Raw genomic sequence first — 15,664 nt, 5'->3', positions numbered from 1 at the left:
CCCTTTTATAATGTAAATGTTTATTAAGATCATTGCACATTTTGTCCGTACTACACAAGAACAATTATTTAAAAATATTTATTTATTTATTTATCTTTGTTAACAAAGTTTTTTTATTACATGTTAATCATATCGTATCTAGATGTAAAATGATTACAAACTCATTTTGTGTTTTTTGTGGCCGAGGAGGAATTTAAATATCTCATTCTGTGTATTTTACTCATCACGCCTCCCAGGAATTTCCTTCGTTCCTATTGGCTAGTTAGCGCTCTACACGAGTGGCCACCGCATGGGAAGTGTGAATGTCCCATAGTCTGTAAAATCGAAGCATGATGTGGAAAGAAAATATTTGAGTCAGTTTGTCTCATTATTTTATTGTTCAATTATTAAATTAAACTGGATAAATTGTTGCACATTTTATATTATATGTCGTGTCATGATTTACTTGATAAGAACAAAGGTTTATTATTGTATGTCCGTTTGGCATTTTATTTATTGTATATAATTTAAATGTATTTTTTAAAAGAACAACAGCAGCAGCAGCAATATGGTGTAACATTTATTTGAAACACGTGTATTTGGTAATTCTAAGTATGGGTTACTATACTTGGCATTTTCACTTTTTTTTTCCTTTTATTCTTTTCATCAAATCTCTGTTACACTTCTGGTGTTCCTGATTAAAAATGACCATTAGCTTAAAAAACTATTGTTTTGCAATACTATCATCAAATATTATCAATCTTTTTTCCATCTTGTTTTCTTTCAATTAGGACTGGTTTTGTCTCTATTCTTAGAATAAATTTTTTTGTAGACCTCACTGATCAGTTTTTGAGCGAGAAAGGCACTATTTGCTTTTGTCAAAATTAAATAAAATATGTAAAAAAAAAATCTCATTGTTTATCACTCTAGCATGCTCTAATGTTCAAATAAGTATGCTGTTCCGGAAAGCTTTTATTATCTACTTTTTTTAAATGACAAAAAAAAACTTTGTAAACTACAATTACATCATATTAACATCAATCCCACATTTCTTGTATCTCTATTTCTTTCTTTTCAAGAAATTGTAAAAAAGATCCCATATTTTATAGTTAGCTTTAAGATTACCCTTAGTACTGAAGTCATTACGTCTTATGGGGAGGTCACACTGCACTTTTCGTTCCATTGACTTCGCATTTCGCTGCGTTCCAAAGTTCAAGTTTGGTGAACTCTGACCTGCGAATTCGCATTACGTGAAGCTGTGGGACCAGAAGAAGATAGATACGTCATTGCATGACCTCTCTGTAACGTTATAGAAATTCAAAAATGAAGGAAGCGCTATATAACTTTAGCTGTAGCGCAGCATTTTATTTTATATAATACATATGTAAAAGATAAAAATAAAATAAAAAAAAGAAGCTGCGTGGTTCGCAGTGTCAGTGGAAACAGGAACAGATGGTACATTTGAATGAGGACGTTTTATAAATGTTTATTGCTTAGGGTGTATATATTTATATAGAGAGAGAGATACAGAGAGTACAATATAATAAGACGCTTTCAACGCCGTTGGAAAAGACACAGTACAAGTACATATTAATCCATGTGATAATTGAGGAGAGACCGTATAATCTTCCTCCCACCCATATTCGCAGCAGCGTCCAAAATAATTTTGCACATTTCAAGTCTAGTGTGACCACCCCTTTAGTCCTATGCGATAACATTAAGTAATATTTTTGGGAGAAATCAAAATGACACATGTACTGGAAAGTAACAAAAATGAATCCAGCAGGACTAGTACAAGCCACATTACTATCAATGTCACATATTACACACAAATTCTGACATTTCAACCATTTCAGTGGTGTTTAAAATATTCCAGAGTTCCCCCAGAGTGAGTTTTTAGGCGAACATTGTCACATGACACACCATTGCCACAATAACACTGTATGACAGATTGATTACTTTTATGTAGTTTTTAAAATATTTATAAACTCATTTACCATTTCCTCAACTATCTGATATTCCGATTCACAAATATGTGCAAATGGGTCTCTTATATTGTTTAAAAACAGTTCTAAATGATCTTGATTGTGATCTGTAATGTGAGATGGACACCAGCATGTCTGTTTGCGCAGCTGCTCGGAGTCCTCTCAGTTGGATTTACATCTCGTTAATTCATCAGTTTCTCCCAAAATACATGTAAGTAAGTGGCAGGTGTACTGGGAGAAGAATAAAGTTAACTTTATAGTTACTTACTTACCATCATTGTTTTATGTAAACCTGCTTTGAAACTATATGGAGCACCCAAGTACATATTTTCTAACTGTCACTGATTTGTCATGCAGTTCAAAGCATTATGGGTAGAATTTCTTATGAATCTATTCTGATTCATCAGCACAGTTTCACTGATGTTGAGTCATAATAAACCCAAAACCCAGGATAGAGCGGCTGAGTGAATGTAGTCTGGACCGTGTGGATGAGTCTCATTGTGTCAGAGACGCCGTAGAAGGACAGAGTTCCTGCGCTGTGATCCACATACACTCCTATTCTACGACTGGACACTACAGGGAGATCAGTCTCTATCTTATTGTGGATGAATGAAAATCTGAAGGGACAGCAGAATAGACTCCAGGACTGATCATTATGTCCAAACCAACGGTTATAACCCCCTCCCTTTCTGCTGATGCTCTTATATGACACTGATATATACACACCATACACCCCACTCCACTCAATCTCCCAGTAACTGCGTCCACACACACTCTCTCTACACAACACTTGAAGCCAATAATCAAATCTTTCTGGATGATCAGGATACAGCTGCCCTATGGAAGTATTAGTAATCACTCTGTTCCTGTTGGACAGATAAAGCCGTTGATGAGCTGTGTTTGGATCCAGAGTGAGCTGATGGGAATCTGTTGGAGATAAAATGCATTAAAAAATCACAAATTCTGAATCTGTTTGATCTGTTTTAATAATGTATTTGCACTCTTAATGGTTTTTGTTCAATGCTTCAGTAATGTCTCATGTTGCCTTCACGAAATTATCATAAATATGAGTTTTCTAATCAGAAAATTGTGTGTGAACGGCCTCTCAAGTCATATTTGCTACTTGGAAATTTGGAAATAATTTTAATACCAGAGTATCTGAGTTGGGCGGGTTATAAACTTTAAACACATGGTGGAGGGGACAACCATTGCTGCTTTCAATGCTATTCTGACAACAGCTAAAGTAGTTTATTTATAGGCTAGTGTATTTAAAAGCTTTTAAGCTATTTTCTTAGTGACTTACATTGTAGGAAGTCGTTGTTGGTCCTGGGAACAAAGTTGGTGAATGTTACTGTGTAAATCAAAATATATTAACAGTATTAAGTACAATACCACGGGAAGGACTCATTTCTGAGAGCAGATCTTCATAATCTTCATGGCTTTACCTCTGTCAGAGATGTTTCTGAGCTCTTTTTTCCAGAAATCCTTCAGTTTGTCTCTCAGCTGACGGACAGATTCTCTCATGCTATCAAAAGAGAAGAGAGAACTGAAGAGAATGTTGGGTACTTCTGTAGATTCAGGAGGTGTTGAGAGACACTGGAAGCTCTACAGGAAACAGAAATAAAATGCTTTATTGGGTGGTTGTTCTGCACGCTTAGTAAACAAACTACAGCTAGTCCAAAATGCAGCAGCAAGAGTTCTTACTAGAACCAGGAAGAATTACCATATTAGCCCGGTCCTGTCAACACTGCACTGGCTCTCTATCAAACATCGTATAGATTTTAAAAATATGGCTTATTACTTATTCAGTATTTACCTCAGTATTTGAATGAGCTCCTTTTACATTATAATCCTCTACGTCCGCTACGTTCTCAAAGCAATTTGATAATACCTAGAATATCAAAATCAACTGCGGGCGGCAGATCATTTGGTGCCTAAACTCTGGAATAACCTACCTAACATTGTTCGGGAGGCAGACACACTCTTGCAGTTTAAATCTAGATTAAAGACCCATCTCTTTAACCTGGCATACACATAACATACTAATATGCTTTTAATATCCAAATCCGTTAAAGGATTTTTAGGCTGCATTAATTAGGTAAACCGGAATCGGAAACACTTCCCATAACACCCTATGTACTTCCTACATCATTAGAAGAATGGTATCTACGCTAATATTTGTCTGTTTCTCTCTTATTCCGAGGTCACCGTAGGCACCAGATCCAGTCTGTATCCAGATCAGAGGGTCTCTGCAGTCACCCGGATCCAGTACGTATCCAGACCAGATGGTGGATCAGCACCTAGAAAGGACCTCTACAGCCAGCCCTGAAAGACAGCAGAGACCAGGACAACTAGAGCCCCAGATACAGATCCCCTGTAAAGACCTTGTCTCAGAGGAGCACCAGGACAAGACCACAGGAAACAGATGATTCTTCTGCACAATCTGACTTTGCTGCAGCCTGGAATTGAACTACTGGTTTCGTCTGGTCAGAGGAGAACTGGCCCCCCAACTGAGCCTGGTTTCTCCCAAGGTTTTTTTCTCCATTCTGTCACCGATGGAGTTTCGGTTCCTTGCCGCTGTCGCCTCTGGCTTGCTTAGTTGGGGTCACTTCATCTACAGTGATATCGTTGACTTGATTGCAAATAAATGCACTGACACTATTTAACTGAACAGAGATGACATCACTGAATTTAATGATGAACTGCCTTTAACTGTCATTTTGCATTATTGACACTGTTTTCCTTATTAATGTTGTTCAGTTGCTTTGACGCAATGTATTTTGTTTAAAGCGCTATATAAATAAAGGTGACTTGTCTTGACATGCATGCTTATGATAGATCACTGGTTAATATTCAAAGGCAGGCTCTAAGATGGTTTAGATCCTATCTGTCTGATCACTACCATTTTGTTTACTTAAATGGGGTGTCATCTCATTTATCATCAGTAAAATATGGAGTGCCACAAGGATCCGTCCTAGGTCCCCTTCTATTTTCTATATACATGTTGCCCCTGGGTAATATTATTAGAAAGTACGGGATTAGTTTTCAATGTTATGCTGATGATACTCAATTATATATTTCAACGAGACCAGATGAAACTTCTCAATTATCTAAGCTAACAGAGTGTGTTAAAAATTTTAAATATTGGAAGACCAATAATTTTCTCCTATTAAATTTGGATAAGACAGATATTCATTATTGGACCAAAAAACACTACACAGAATCTAGTAGATTACAATTTGCAACTAGACGGATGTACTGTTACTTTCCTCTACAGTCAGAAATCTAGGTGTAATATTAGACAGCAACTTGTCATTTTGAAAACCATATTTCCCATGTTACAAAAACAGCATTCTTCCATCTTAGAAACATTGCCAAGCTATGAAACATGTTACCTGTTTCTGATGCAGAAAAGCTAGTTCATGCATTTATGACCTCTAGCCTGGACTATTGTAATGCACTTCTAGGTGGTTGTCCTGCTTCGTCAATAAACAAGCTACAGGTAGTCCAAAATGCACCTATTAAGTTCCATTTCAGTTACAAATTATCATTACTTATCAATAAGCTCCCTAATAAGTCCCTAAGGTCACAAAAAACTGGACTTTTGGTAGTTCCTAGGATAGCAAAGTCTACTAAAGGAGGTACAGCTTTTTCACATTTGGCTCTCAAACTCTGGAATAGCCTTCCTGATAATGTTTGGGGTTCAGACACACTCTCTCGGTTTAAATCTAGATTTAAAAACACATCTCTTTCGCCAAGCATTCAAATAATGCATCTCTTAAATTTTGACTGCAGTTGCATCTGATCAAATGCACATTCTTATTCTTTAGCTTGGGTTAAACTAATTAATTTGACTTTGTTGGAACAGCAGTTATGCTAATGATGTCTCTATTTTATTTACATCCTGTGGTAACTCGGATTTACACAAGCTCCAGTCTGGATCCAGAACACCTGAGAAGAGATGATGCTGACCATCAGAGGACCTCAGATGCTAACCCTGAATCAACAAACAGAACTAACAAATATTGCTACAAGTGTGACTGCATCATATAATAATTGCTGTTATAATGTTCATCGTCTGGCTGACTATGTCTTGTATTCATTTTTCTGAAAAACCCTGTCACACGTGCACAAACTGACAGTCACCACTTATAAGCTACTACTCAATATTGTAGAAACGTAATTTTTCTGTAAAGTTGCTTTGTAATGATTTGTATCGTAAAAAGCGCTATACAAATAAACTTGAATTGAATTTAATTGAATATCACCTCACTTATACCATGTTTAGTCTCTGGCAATTCATCTTTGGATGATTTAATTGAAAGTGCATACTACTGTATATGTTGATGCCGGTGCAAAATATTAGTAATTTGAGAATCTTTACTAGTTTGAATATTAAAATCAGATCCAGTTACATAAGCAAATTACCATGCTTGGAGACAAAGAGTCATAAACTGTCCCTCCAGAAGAGCAACTAACCATTGGCTCTCTGACCCAGGCTCTTCAGTGACCTGCCTGCTTTGTTTTTTTATTTTATTTTGGCCTTTATTCGGGATTCATCACTCTTCAACCTGGAAGAACGTGATCACAAGTCCAAAACCTTAAAACCATCAACATTTTGCATCAGAGACTACATCCGGACACTTGTCAGTGACCAAAGCATTGCAAGTTTAGTTCATTTAAACGAAACAGAGGTTAAGTATAAGCTTATAGACCCCGTAATAAATGGCACTGATGGTTTCAATCATGTACAACTTGTGCCCTCCCAAGTTCAGGGGCATTCAGTTAACCTCTGTGCTGAATAAAGATGCTCCTGTCTTAAGTGCAGAAATCATGGTCTTGCTGGTGAATGAACATGAACTATATGAAGTGACTAGCAATATGGGCACTATCTTCTCTAATACATTAGAAAGGTTAGAGAATAACATACTGCACCATGGTACAACAGTAATGCCCATTCTCTCAGAAAAACTAACTTGGAAGTTTTTAGAATTGAATGGGAACACAGTATGTTCAATTATAAACAGGGTTTAAAAGCTGCCAGGACTGAACATATCCGCAAACTCATAGAAAATACTATACTGAATACTAATACAATCCAAAGTTTTTATTTAGCACAGTGGCTAGAATACCAAAAAAATGGATGTCGGCTCAACTAAATATTCCCTCACATGTTAATAGTATTATCTTTATAATTTCTTCATTGATAAATCACAAATACAATAACAAATGTAGATTCTACTGAGTCTTGTAATGTAGCGTCATTATTACAACTAAAGAATAACTGCTGTGCTATATAACTATAGGACATGAAGAGCTAAGTAAATCATTGCAGCTAAGCCAACAACATGCCTTTTAGATCCTATACCCACTAAATTACAGATAGAGTTGTTACCTGTAGCAGAAGAATCGTTTCTCAATATTATTAACTCATCATTATCTTCAGGTCCCAAAACCATTCAACCTGGAGGTTATTAAGCCTCTTATTAAGAAACCACAACTAGATCATACTGAACTGGCAAATTATATTCCCATTTTAAATCTTCTGTTTATGTCTAAAATTTTAGAAACATTTTTATCTGCTCAGTTGTGCTCCATCTTGCAAAAAAATTATCTGTATCAAGAATTTCACTTGATCTTAGTGATCATAGATCGATTACAAAAATATACAGGTATTCAAGGGCAGGCTTAAAGGAATAGTTCACCCAAAAAGGAAATTTTGATGTTTATCTGCTTATCCTCAGGGCATACGTAAGTTACTTTGTTTCTTAATTAGAACACAAACAAATGTTTTTTTGTTGCAGTCTGTCAGGCATATAATGCAAGTCAGTTTTGAGAATAAAAAACACTAAACATGCACAGACAAATCCACATAAAACCCTGCTGCTCGTGACAATACATTGTCTCTCGCACAAACTGATTGTTTCCTGTCTTAGGATATCATGGTATTTATATAATTTTTTTTTACCTCTAATACACAACCAACAGATGCACAGCATCCGGTGCACCGGACAGTTAGCATATTTACATTATCATCATAGCACCATTTTGGATAATATCCGCTAGACACAGACTATTCTGTCAGCCGCAATACGTTTTCTACATGTATTTATACTTAAATTTGAATAAAAACAGTGCATCCTTGTGGCACGACTGACACAGTATAGTAAATGTAGATGGCATTTGCAATCACATGGGGGTGAGTGGTTAATAACAAAATATTCATTTTGGGGTGGAGTACCCCATTAAGGGGTGATGGAACAAACAGATATCAATACACACAATGTGACGTTGCCTATTGCTATAGTCTTAGGTGAGAACTCATACAGCGGATACATTATATGGCCTTCAAACAGCTACAGGATCACAAGATGAGCTGCTCCATTCATCCCTTACCAACACTAGTTATTGGGATGCTTGAGCATGGACATGTCATTGGGGTTATGAAGTGGTGTCGTCTATCTAATGTTTTGTCCTGGTAGTTTATATGGTTATGTATGTGTGAAAATCACTTAAAAATGCCCAAATGTTGAAGATGGAATTAAGAACCTAACCGGTGTACTTAAAGATGAATATGTACAGTATATTTCATACTTCCCCAAATGCATTTGTTATAAGTATAGTATTTTACAAATTCATTTTTGTGCTAAATGAAAGCATGAAACAAATGAATTTTCACTTAGTATAGACATGTCATTCTATTGTTAGTTTAAATCTGACTCTCTAACCACGACCGCTCCTGCAGTTATAGTTGTGGTACATAAATAGATATTATGTGTCTGCTATTAATAGGTAAATTAACCTAGGTATTATTGAGAGTTGATATTTTTTTCAGAAAACTTGACTGATTTGATAATCAGTCTTCTCTTTAACCAGAACTGAAATCCATTTTTAAATGCCATCTCTTTTTAAAAAAGTTGATGTTCATATGAGAGTCTAGCATATAAACTGACATCAGCTGACCGGCTGCATTCCTAATAATCTACTTTCATTAAATGATCATGTTCTTTAAGAGTTACCTGAAGCAAATGAATGTGATCCTGTGTTTGTGAAAGCTGCTCCAGCTCAGCGTCTCTCCTCCTCAGATCACTGATCTCCTGCTCCAGTTGCTCGAGTTGTTCTTCAGCTCGACTTGCTGCATCCTTTTCCTGATCTCTGATCCGCTGTGTGACCTTAGAGCGGATTTTTTCAATGGAGCGAATGAGCTCAGTAAAGATCCTCTCGCTCTCCTCCACGGCTGTCTGTGCAGAGCGCTGTTAAACACACATCACAATAACCAGGGCCGTCGCCAGAACAAACCAAATGGGGGGGCATTTAATTTTCATAGGGGGGCACACTTTTTTACATGATCTGAGACGGACCATAACATAAACCCATATTAGGCTATAACTAAAATAGACCACAATATTCTTGTTTTGTTCAATTATTCAAATAAAATACTTCACCGTTTGATCTCAACGTCTCTGTTTATTGTCTCTTAACATTTCCAAAACCGCCAAAAATTTATTCTGAGATGGCATGCAACGCGCAGCTCAGCTGCGCAAAGGAATTGCGTATAAACAATACAAGACTGTATGCTTAACTAAATGAATTGCATGATTTATATATACATATACTTACACACAAACTGCATATTGTAATTTGAATTAATAAAACTACTAACACAAAAATAACATATTGAAAGGTCTGCTGCTGGAGACTTGCCATTGGCTGTTGTATTTGAATAATTAATGAGGTAGGTATCTGCAAGGTTTGGTTGCTGTTTTGGGATGTTTCAACAGTCATTTATGAATATAATTATATTTAAAATTATGTTCTGTGTAATAATGCATTGAATAATGAATCGTCTGAATCATTTCTGAAGGTAATGTGTTATGCATTTCTAGTGTTACCGTTGTAGTGATTACTGTTCCTGTGAGCCAAGTTCTGCTGAAACAACGTTAGTAATGCAATAATGTAAATCAATGACATTCAACATTAAACGTCTAACTGCGCGTTCACACCGGCGGCGTCGGGAGCGTCAAAAATCGCTCTTCTCGCTCTTCTCACGACACTGCAGAAAGAGTCTTGAACGCTCTGACGTTGACAGACTGCTTTATTTGTGTTGAAAGTGGCTGTAAAGCGAACAGACTTGTTGCTCTTATGCAGACTAACCACAAGGAGGTTAACGTTATTAATTAATCTCATTAAATGTTTTTGTGGACGAAATATTAAGATCCTTTACTTAAAATGAACGATCTCAGACACCTTGGTCCACGTATCACTTTTAATTATTTTTTTATGTCCCTGTACGCAAACAGGGACACATCATAGATTACTGCAAACGCGAAACGGCAATAATCAACCTGCCCTCTAGTTTGCTTGGGAACTAATTTGATCGGAGCTGCGTCCTCTGGAATCCTATCAAGCGGAAGACGTCTACGTTCCGATTGGTTGCTGCCCAACCGCGTCATAGCTCATTACCATAAAGTTGCCTTGATTTCAACTCTGCTCGACGCTCTCAAAGGCCAAGTCGCGCCGCGCCGCTCCTCGCCGCTGCTCTACATTGAAAATTAATGACTTCCGGCCACTTTGACGCTCTCGACGCCGGCGGTGTGAATGCACAGTAATGCAAGTTTGGTTAATTGTTCTGTGCGTTACGTTTAGGGGGGCACAAAAAGTCATTTGGGGGGGCACTGCCCCCTGATGCCCCCCCTTGACGACGGGCCTGACAATAACACAGTGAGCTTCAGTGGGACTGAAAGAAGAGAGTCTGAACTGAGACTGACACAAACGTTTCTTCTTCTCCAGACTCGCCTTATGAGACTTCACAGTCTCTCTCAGCTGCTGAAGATCTTTCTCTCTTTGTTGGATTCTCTGCTGGAACCTTCTCTGTGTCTCCTTCAGCTGATTCTGGAGGACAAATAAATAACAATGAATGCCATATATGTGATGCCATTGCATCACAAAATCATCATGACACGTTCTGATTTCTTTTATGATTAATAACTTGACATGGTGTCAGAAGTAAAGCGAAAGTAGATGCACAGAAGTGAAGGGAGGCGAGTGAGAGCGAAAAAAAAAAAAGTTGCGCCACTTGAGCATTCAACATGAGCGAGGACATCAAGGGGGACCCTCGGCAGCATAGCAAAAACTCCAGCCGAATCTACGCGTGCCTCTGAGTGCCACCTTTAGGGCCGTTTCATAGTCAACGCATCTGTACGCATACTCGTCCCCGAGGCTACGCATCGTTACGCTTCGGCCGCCATTATGCGTCGGTGCGTAGCCAAATGTGTCGTCCTAGTTTTTGATACGTGACGCGCCGATTCACGTAATACTATGCGTTGTCGGTGGGGGCGACATTGCAAGTATTGTACATTAATTCAAGTATATTGGGTTCGAATACAATGGCGGGCGAAGAGGAAAAATTATGGGAACTTATACGTATTCATCCACATTTATACGATAGTTCATCAGCAACAGAATACACTCCTCTACAGTTGCCATTGTGATCTGAATATCACGCGACCCGACTGTACTAATATCACCCAACTCTACTACCCCCTGTTGTGTGAGCGGTGTATTGCATACACGCATCACCCGTGACGCTTGCGTTCACTGTTTAGACTATGAAAGGGAGCCCGTCGCTCGCGTTGCTTGATCGCGTTTCTCGCGTTGACTATGAAACGGCCCTTACGATTCAGCCTATAGAGCCGTTCGACTTCGCAAAACCTCAAGAGTGGGAAAAGTGGATTCGGCGGGTTGAAAGATTTCGACTGGCCAGTAATCTGCACGGCAGCTCGCAGGCGAATCATGTGAACACATTAATATACTGCATGGGAGACAAAGCAGATGATGTGTTAAGAGGACAGCCTTTATCTGAAGTGCAGCGTTATGAATACGAAACAGTTAAAGAGACCTTCAACAGATTCTTTTTGTGCCCAAAACAAACGTGATCTATGAACGAGCAAGATTTAATCAAAGAGTGCAGCACCCAAATGAATCAGTTGATAACTTCATAACAGCCCTGTATGCTCTTGCTGAAAACTGTAATTATGGAGCCCTGCATGATGAACTGCTCAGAGAAAGACTTGTAGTTGGTCTAAGAGACAGTACACTATCTGAACGGATGCAGCTGGACAGAGACCGCACTGTTGAGAAAGCTATCAATAGGGCACGACAGTGAGAAGTCATAAAAAAAACGCAGACTGACTTAAGAGGACATGGGAAATGGCAATGTCCATTCAAAGATGTCTCATGCCATTCATGTGGAAAAAAAGGCCACTACAGCAAGAACTTACAGCAAAACGGCCAAAACAGTGCATGCTATTGATGCAGCAGCGTGCAATGAACCGGCAGCCATATCACCCTGGAGCCCAAGACCGGTTTCCCTCTGAAGCTAAGCAGGGCTGAGCCTGGTCTGTACCTGGATGGGAGACCTCCTGGGAAAACTAGGTTGCTGCTGGAAGAGGTGCTAGTGAGACCAGCAGGGGGTGCTCGCCCTGTGGTCTGTGTGGGTCCCAGCTGCCTTTTGGCATTGCTTCAGCACCAGAACATTTTCCGAGATGCATGAACAAGCAGGATGCAAGTTACAACACGCGTCACTGTGCAAGACAGCTTAGTCACCTTTTGGTCAGAGTTTGGATAACAGGCACGAAGACTGAGAGCACTGTGGTAGCATCCCATTCAGCACCCCCTTTATTCCTGGTGGAGAGCCCTCAAGGCACAATCAGGAGGAACAGGCGACATTTTGTACCTATGCCTCAGAGCAAACCATGTGCTGAAACTTTAAAAAATCTGTTGATCACACAGATTTCCTGAGCCTTCAAAAGACCATACACGGTCAGGGAGACCTGTGATTCAACCAAAAAGGCTGGACTTATAAATCAAGGAGAGTATGTGTAGACATCAAATTCAGTTAGAAAGGAAAGTGTTATGGTGTTAATGAGAATGCAATAATTTAGTGTTAACAGAAACTAGCAAAACAAACAACTAAAGAGAATCCCGTTAGTTCAGGTATGTTGAATGTGAGTTTGGTTTAAGTTCGTAAGTATTTTGAAGGCTAATGTATGGCCTTGTTGTTCTTTGCTGTTTTTAGTGTTGTTAGAAGGGGAGATGTGGTGTGACTATTATATGTTTAATATTGGTCTCTTTAAGAGAGATGGTGGAGGGGAGTCAAGGAATGAAGAGGAAGAGCTGTATGGGTGAAAGGTCAGTGAATAAAAGAATGGCATGAGTTGTGACACGTTCAATGGCCCTGATCTCTTTTATGATTAATAACTCGACAGTCTGTTGGCTGTGTGGTATGACGTAAGATGTCAACTATTGCCTGCTACATCAATATATAATATGTTTGTGGAGTTGTTTAGCAGAGGATTATGACATCTTGAGAAATGTAATGTTCTTTTTATTCGAAGCTGATTTCATCTGATTGTCTTTAGTTTCTGTTATGCTTTGTTCAGTGAAACTGGAAATGTCTCTGTTTATTGGCCTTAGACTGCCATCTAGTGATCATTCACAGAATACACATGATGTAAACAAGAACGAATGATGCAATCCTGAAATTTCTCGTCAAAATTCAATCCAAAAGCTTTTCAAAAGATCTGTAGTGCATTTTTAGGTCCATACCTGTTTCTCTGTCCTGTGTACGGCAGCTGATGTAGTGTCATGGTTTTTATGTTCGTACTTCAAACAAAGCACACATATAAACTGTTGATCAGTTTTACAAAACAACTCCAGAAGCTTGTCATGTTGACAGCAGATCTTCTCATGCAGTTGTCCAGTGGTTTCGGTCACTTTGTGGCGCTTACATGAGTGAAAATCCTCATGATGGTCAAAATGGGTTTGACAGTATGATTCCAGACACACCAGACAGGACTTGACGGCTTTGTACTTTCTTCCAGCACAGACGTCACACTGCACTTCTCCAGGTCCAGCGTAAGAGTGACCAGGAGGTTTCTTCAGTTTATCCACCACTTTAGCCAGCATGATGTTTTTAGCTAAATCAGGCGTTGGGTTGAAGATCCGTCTGCACTGAGGGCAGCTGTAGACTCTCATCTGATCCTGCTGATCCCAGCTGTCTGTTATACATCCCATACAGAAGCTGTGTCCACAGGGAATGGTCACTGGATCCGTCAGGAGATCCAGACACACTGGGCACATGAAATCGTCTTGAGAAAACCTGGCTTCTGCCATTTTACTGCATGAGTACTGCACAGACACACAACAGCTCAATTATACTTGTGTTTCAGTCGCCCTGAATGTAGGAGTTTCCTGCTTTCGTGTACAACATGGGTGTGTCTTTAAAGTCACAGATAACAAAATGTCCACTAGAGGTCAGCTTTAGACAGACATACAAGACATGAGAATACAAGTTATTCCAGAAAGACTCAGGAGGTGTAGATTAGACTAAAGCATTTATTTACAGAAACATACAAATAACAGAATTATTTTGGCGTAGCGCCATCCTTAGCATGGATCTGAAGTTTGTAGATACCAGCTAATCCAGCCGAAAATGAAGGCCCGAGCGGAGCCTACCCCAAAAAAGAAAGAAAAAAAAAAGTAATACGCACCAAATGAAGTATTTCTTAGAGGATCCTAGAACATGAATAAGAGAAAAATTGAGATATTTAGCCAGACATAATTAGAAAACAGCATCAGATTATAGCTAAAGTATTAGCTTATATAGTAAGGGAGCTGAACCGCAGAGAGAGATTTTTTTTAAATTTTAACAAAACATTTATTTACAATTCTTATACACCACTTCAACACAATAATTCAAATTACATTAGTAATACTCATTGTAACACAAGAGAAACTTTGAATGTCTCTACAACAGAGCAAACTGCATCATTATAACCCCACACTGGTTTGAAAAAAAGTCTTTCATCATCTTATAAAAATGAAAATCAATCCATACTCTTGATTTTATCCTGTTTTTTTTAAGATAGATATAACTTCACATCCTATAGACCCTTCAATTTTGTTCCTCCTACTTAAATATATTGCCATTTTTGCTTCACCTATAATAAAAAATGACATTTTATTTGAGATTACTTGTTAATACATTTACTCATAAAAGCTGATGTAAACTGGATGGAGAAGAAATATAATATAATGTATAATATAATGTATGTTTTTTTAGGAAGTGATTCTGTGAGGATCAGAAGCTCCAGAGCAGCTGTAGTGTGTTTGGTTCTGCTGTGTGTTCTTCTGCTGACTGCAGTCACAGTGCTGTGTGTCATCTTCACTCAAGAACGACAACAGCTCATATCCAAGAACACAAATCTGACCATTGAGAGAGAGCAGCTAAGAATTTAACTTCTGTCTCTTGGTAAAGTATTTGCTATGTAGCAGAGATTGCTAAAGCATGGAGTTAAAAATGGCATTCACTATACTATCTGTAAGTTACATGCAGGTGAGTGTAAATGGGGAGGAAGCTAATAGCTGAACTGGTTGTGTTTACAGATGAATGGATTTACTATCAATCCAGTTTTTACCTCTTGTCCACTGAGAGGAAGAACTGGGACGACAGCAGACAAGACTGTCAGACGAGAGGAGCAGATCTGATCATCATAAACAACAGAGAGGAAAATGTGAGTTTTGTGTACATTTGTGGTGTTTAGCTTCTAAATGAAAAATGCATACATTATGTGTCTGCTGTCTGTTAATGATATACAGTAATAGCATAATTGTTTCATATGCTCAGGAGTTTGTTAAGA

The 15,664-nt window shown here is 38.4% G+C and overlaps 1 protein-coding gene and 1 long non-coding RNA gene across 3 annotated transcripts; one reads left to right on the top strand and one right to left on the bottom strand.

Annotated features, from left to right (window-relative positions):
- Nucleotides 1-1,449: 1,449 nt before the first annotated feature.
- On the bottom strand, nt 1,450-15,259 carry LOC113057523 (tripartite motif-containing protein 16-like). 2 transcript variants are annotated; one of them, XM_026224948.1, is made up of 6 exons: nt 13,572-15,258; nt 10,761-10,856; nt 8,984-9,217; nt 3,410-3,569; nt 3,268-3,315; nt 1,450-2,891 (listed from the first exon to the last, which is right to left on the bottom strand). In XM_026224948.1, exons 1-6 carry the CDS (start codon nt 14,136-14,138, stop codon nt 2,368-2,370), a joined length of 1,629 nt encoding a protein of 542 aa, XP_026080733.1. In that variant the 5' UTR covers nt 14,139-15,258; the 3' UTR covers nt 1,450-2,367. The 2 variants fall into 2 exon arrangements, with proteins under 2 accessions (XP_026080733.1, XP_026080740.1); XM_026224955.1 differs by lacking the exon at nt 10,761-10,856 and having other exon boundaries at nt 13,572-15,259.
- On the top strand, nt 12,805-13,984 carry LOC113057731 (uncharacterized). The gene is made up of 3 exons (XR_003277874.1): nt 12,805-12,959; nt 13,101-13,154; nt 13,847-13,984. It is a non-coding gene; the product is annotated as an uncharacterized LOC113057731 (long non-coding RNA).
- Nucleotides 15,260-15,664: the final 405 nt, after the last annotated feature.

This window comes from Carassius auratus, chromosome 4 (assembly GCF_003368295.1).
Source record: "Carassius auratus strain Wakin chromosome 4, ASM336829v1, whole genome shotgun sequence".
Taxonomy (NCBI): domain Eukaryota; kingdom Metazoa; phylum Chordata; class Actinopteri; order Cypriniformes; family Cyprinidae; genus Carassius; species Carassius auratus.
This window is presented reverse-complemented; position numbering and strand designations above follow the sequence as displayed.

What these genes read in the sequence shown, in the direction of transcription:
- LOC113057523 (XM_026224948.1), bottom strand. Translation starts at nt 14,138, where the DNA reads ATGGCAGAAGCCAGGTTTTCTCAAGACGATTTCATGTGCCCAGTGTGT. An exon ending in AGACTGTGAAGTCTCATAAG is followed by an intron (nt 9,218 to 10,760) that starts GCGAGTCTGGAG and finishes TGTGTTTAACAG; the next exon opens with CGCTCTGCACAGACAGCCGT. An exon ending in CAACAACGACTTCCTACAAT is followed by an intron (nt 2,892 to 3,267) that starts GTAAGTCACTAA and finishes TATCTCCAACAG; the next exon opens with ATTCCCATCAGCTCACTCTG.